The sequence below is a fragment of the Phoca vitulina genome, unplaced genomic scaffold (assembly GCF_004348235.1).
Source record: "Phoca vitulina isolate PV1807 unplaced genomic scaffold, GSC_HSeal_1.0 scaffold26, whole genome shotgun sequence".
Classification (NCBI taxonomy): Eukaryota; Metazoa; Chordata; class Mammalia; order Carnivora; family Phocidae; genus Phoca; species Phoca vitulina.
This window is the reverse complement of record NW_022589729.1, coordinates 21,797,215-21,800,461: the sequence shown is the minus strand read 5'-3', so window position 1 is coordinate 21,800,461 and position 3,247 is coordinate 21,797,215. Positions and strand designations below refer to the sequence as shown.

The 3,247-nt window shown below is 50.7% G+C and overlaps 1 protein-coding gene across 1 annotated transcript; it reads right to left on the bottom strand.

The window, feature by feature from the left end:
• Positions 1-1,120: 1,120 nt before the first annotated feature.
• LOC116643524 (ferritin heavy chain-like) lies at positions 1,121-2,030 on the bottom strand. Its single transcript, XM_032422386.1, has one exon. The coding sequence runs from the start codon at positions 1,831-1,833 to the stop codon at positions 1,282-1,284; it is 552 nt and encodes a 183-aa protein (XP_032278277.1). The 5' UTR covers positions 1,834-2,030; the 3' UTR covers positions 1,121-1,281.
• Between the last annotated feature and the right edge of the window lie 1,217 nt (positions 2,031-3,247).

Below are 3,247 nucleotides of genomic sequence, written 5' to 3'. Positions count from 1 at the left end.
TTTAAAGATTTATTTATTTTAGAAAGAGAGCCAGAGAGAGCATGGGGAAGAGGTGCAGAGGGAGAGGGAGTCCTAACAGACTCCATGCTGAGTGTGGAGCCAGACACAGGGTTCAATCCCTTGACCCCCAGATCATGACCTGAGCCGAAACCAACATTCAGACACTCAACCAACTGTGCCATTCTGGTGTCCCTAGGATTCCTTTAAAGCCCCTCAGTTTTGTCTAGGTCCAATCCCTCCCGCAGATACCAACCCATCCTCACCTCCAGCTTTCTGTGGAGAATGACCTCCCCAGAGAGGGAGGCCACACGGCCACCGAGCCCTGAGCATCCCCATCAGTCATGCAGATTAAATCTTTGGGCATAGATTCACTCCCCTTATGCTCCTCCCCTTGCTGTCTGAACTTCCTCTCTCTAGACCAAGGCTTTCACTGCTTCCCTTTGTTCTAGAGTTTTCCATTTTGCCATTTAAAAGTCTTGACCCATGAAAATTTTCTACATGCTCATCTCAGCCCTTTCATGGATTATTTCCAGCACCTATGGCCTCAACAGGAACCTGGCTCCCCTGAGGACCCCACTTCCCAGCAGCATCCCCAGGGCGGCGGTAACTCTCCTACCTTCCAGGCGCTGCCGGCAGCCCTTGCCTACTACTGTCACTTCCAGAAGTTCCGATGAGGCTCCTTCCCTCCGACTTTGCTATCTGTCCCCTCTTCGTCACTCTTCTCTACCACCTGCTGGTTACTTGGCCTCTTTCTTTATGGATGGGGGGACCTGTGTGGGTGTCTCTCCTCATCTTGCCATTATTCTGGGTGGTTTCAAAGTCCATGGAGACACCCTATCCACTCTGGTAACCGCTTTGTTTCTTGACCTCAACCCCAAAGATCTTCCCTCCCCTCTGGGTCAGCCCTCCATCTCCACGACCATGTCCTGTAGTTGTCATCACTCGGAACTGCCCTATGACTTCAATCTTAAATTCAAATATCCCATGACCTTCCCTTCCCCTCTACATCTCTCCTAGTCTCTATAATACAGAATTTTGAAACCTCCAGTCCCGTGGCTCTTCTGCCTTGTCCCTGGATCTATCAGATACTTTCTGCTTTTTTTTTTTTTTTTTTTGGGGGGGGGTACCAAATTACTTTATTTGAAGAATGGTACAAATGAAAGAAGTTAAGTAGATGTTTTGGTACAACTTATAGAAAAGGTAAAGGTAACCCCAACATGCATGCACTGCCTTGGTGACGAGGGAAGTCACCCTTGTGCCTATGGGAAGACAGCCTAAGGCTTAGCTCTCACTATCACTCTTTCCCAAGGTGTGCTTGTCAAAGAGATACTCTGCCATGCCAGATTCGGAAGCCCCCATCTTGCGCAGGTTGGTAACGTGGTCACCCAATTCTTTGATGGATTTCACCTGCTCATTCAGGTAATGAGTCTCAATGAAGTCACACAAATGGGGGTCACTTTTATCAGTGGCCAGTTTGTGCAGTTCCAGTAGTGACTGATTCACGCTCTTCTCCAAGTGTAATGCACACTCCATTGCATTCAGCCCGTTCTCCCAATCATCACGGTCTGGTTTCTTGATATCCTGAAGGAAGATTCGGCCACCTCGTTGGTTCTGCAGCTTCATCAGTTTCTCAGCATGCTCCCTCTCCTCATGAGACTGGTGAAGAAAATATTTGGCAAAGTTCTTCAAAGCCACATCATCGCGGTCAAAGTAGTAAGACATGGACAGGTAGACGTAGGAGGCGTAGAGCTCCAGGTTGATCTGGCGGTTGATGGCGGCCTCCGAGTCCTGGTGGTAGTTCTGGCGCACCTGCGAGGGGGACGCGGTCGTCATGGCGGCGGCTGAGAAGAGGCGGCGGCGAGCGGCGGCTGCGCGGCGCTGGAGCGGCGGCGGGGGCCTTGGAGCGGTCCGAGGGCGCTATGAGGAGATGGCGAAGGGCTGGCTCTGAACGGCCGGCCGGGGTGGGGGACGAGCGCCGGGTTCCGTCCAGGCACTGTTGAAGCAGGGAACCGCGGCGACTCTCGACGGAGACTGTCAGATACTTTCTGCTTTTGTTCTCTACAAATCCAATTCAGACCTCAGCCTGTCCCTCTAATCCCTTTTTAGCCCCCTTGCTCATTAGTTATTCTTGCATAAGTTGTAAGTGCTCTTAACTGCAAACAATAGAATCTATTCTATTTTAAGCAACAGGGGATTTTTTAAAGGCATAAAACTAGCTCCCAGAATTGTTGGAAGGGCTCAAAACACAGAATCTAGGCTGAGCTTCCAGAAGAAAACGCCCCAGAACACATCACAGCATTAGGCGGGCTCTGTGCTGATGCTGGAGCGGAACTAGCAGGGGGCTCCTGCCTTGGCTGATGGCTCGGCACCTGCCCCTCTACGGGGATTCCCACCAGCCGATGCCAGTCTGTTAGGGGTTTACTCCACCATGTTGGGAGTGGAACTGACCTTTAGTCTTTGCTGTAAATGTTTTGAAGAACATGCACTACTTTTGTAATTAAAACCAATTTTAGGGGCACCTGGGTGGCTCAGTCATTGGGCGTCTGCTTTCAGCTCAGGTCATGATCCCGGGGTCCTGGGATCGAGCCCCACATCGGGCTCCCTACTCAGCGGGGATTTTGCTTCTCCCTCTCCCACTCCCCCTGCTTGTGTCCCCTCTCTCGCTCTCTGTCAAAAAATAAATAAAATCTTAAAAAAAAAAACAATTTTAAACATCTTTGCCCACTATCAACCTCGACATTCATGCAGACATCACAGCCTCTTGCCTAGCCCACAGTAACAGCGTGCTGATGGGTTTTTCAGCCTTCAGCCTGGTGCCCGCTCCCCAGCCCCTCTTCGATTTATTCTCTACAGTGCAACCGAGTAAGCTTTCTGAAGTATACCTCTGATCTCAGTACTCTTGTTAAAATCCTTCTGTGGCTCTCCATTGCCCACAGGATGAAGCCAGGACAAGGCCCATCCTGGTCTGACTGCAGGTCTCTCTTGGCATCCCTCCCCTCTCCCTAAACTCTACTCCACTGTGGGCTTGCCAAACTCCTCTCCATGTCTCCAGGCTTTTGCGATTTTATTTCCTCAGCTGGGAAAACTCATCTTTCCTGTCCTTGCCTGATTCACTCCTACTCTGTGCCTAAGGAGGTCATAGCTTAGATGGCACCTCTTCCAGGAAGCATTCCTGGATCACACACACACACACACACACACACGGATTAATTTCCCCTTCTGGTTTTCTGCAGAGCTCTGCGCCACT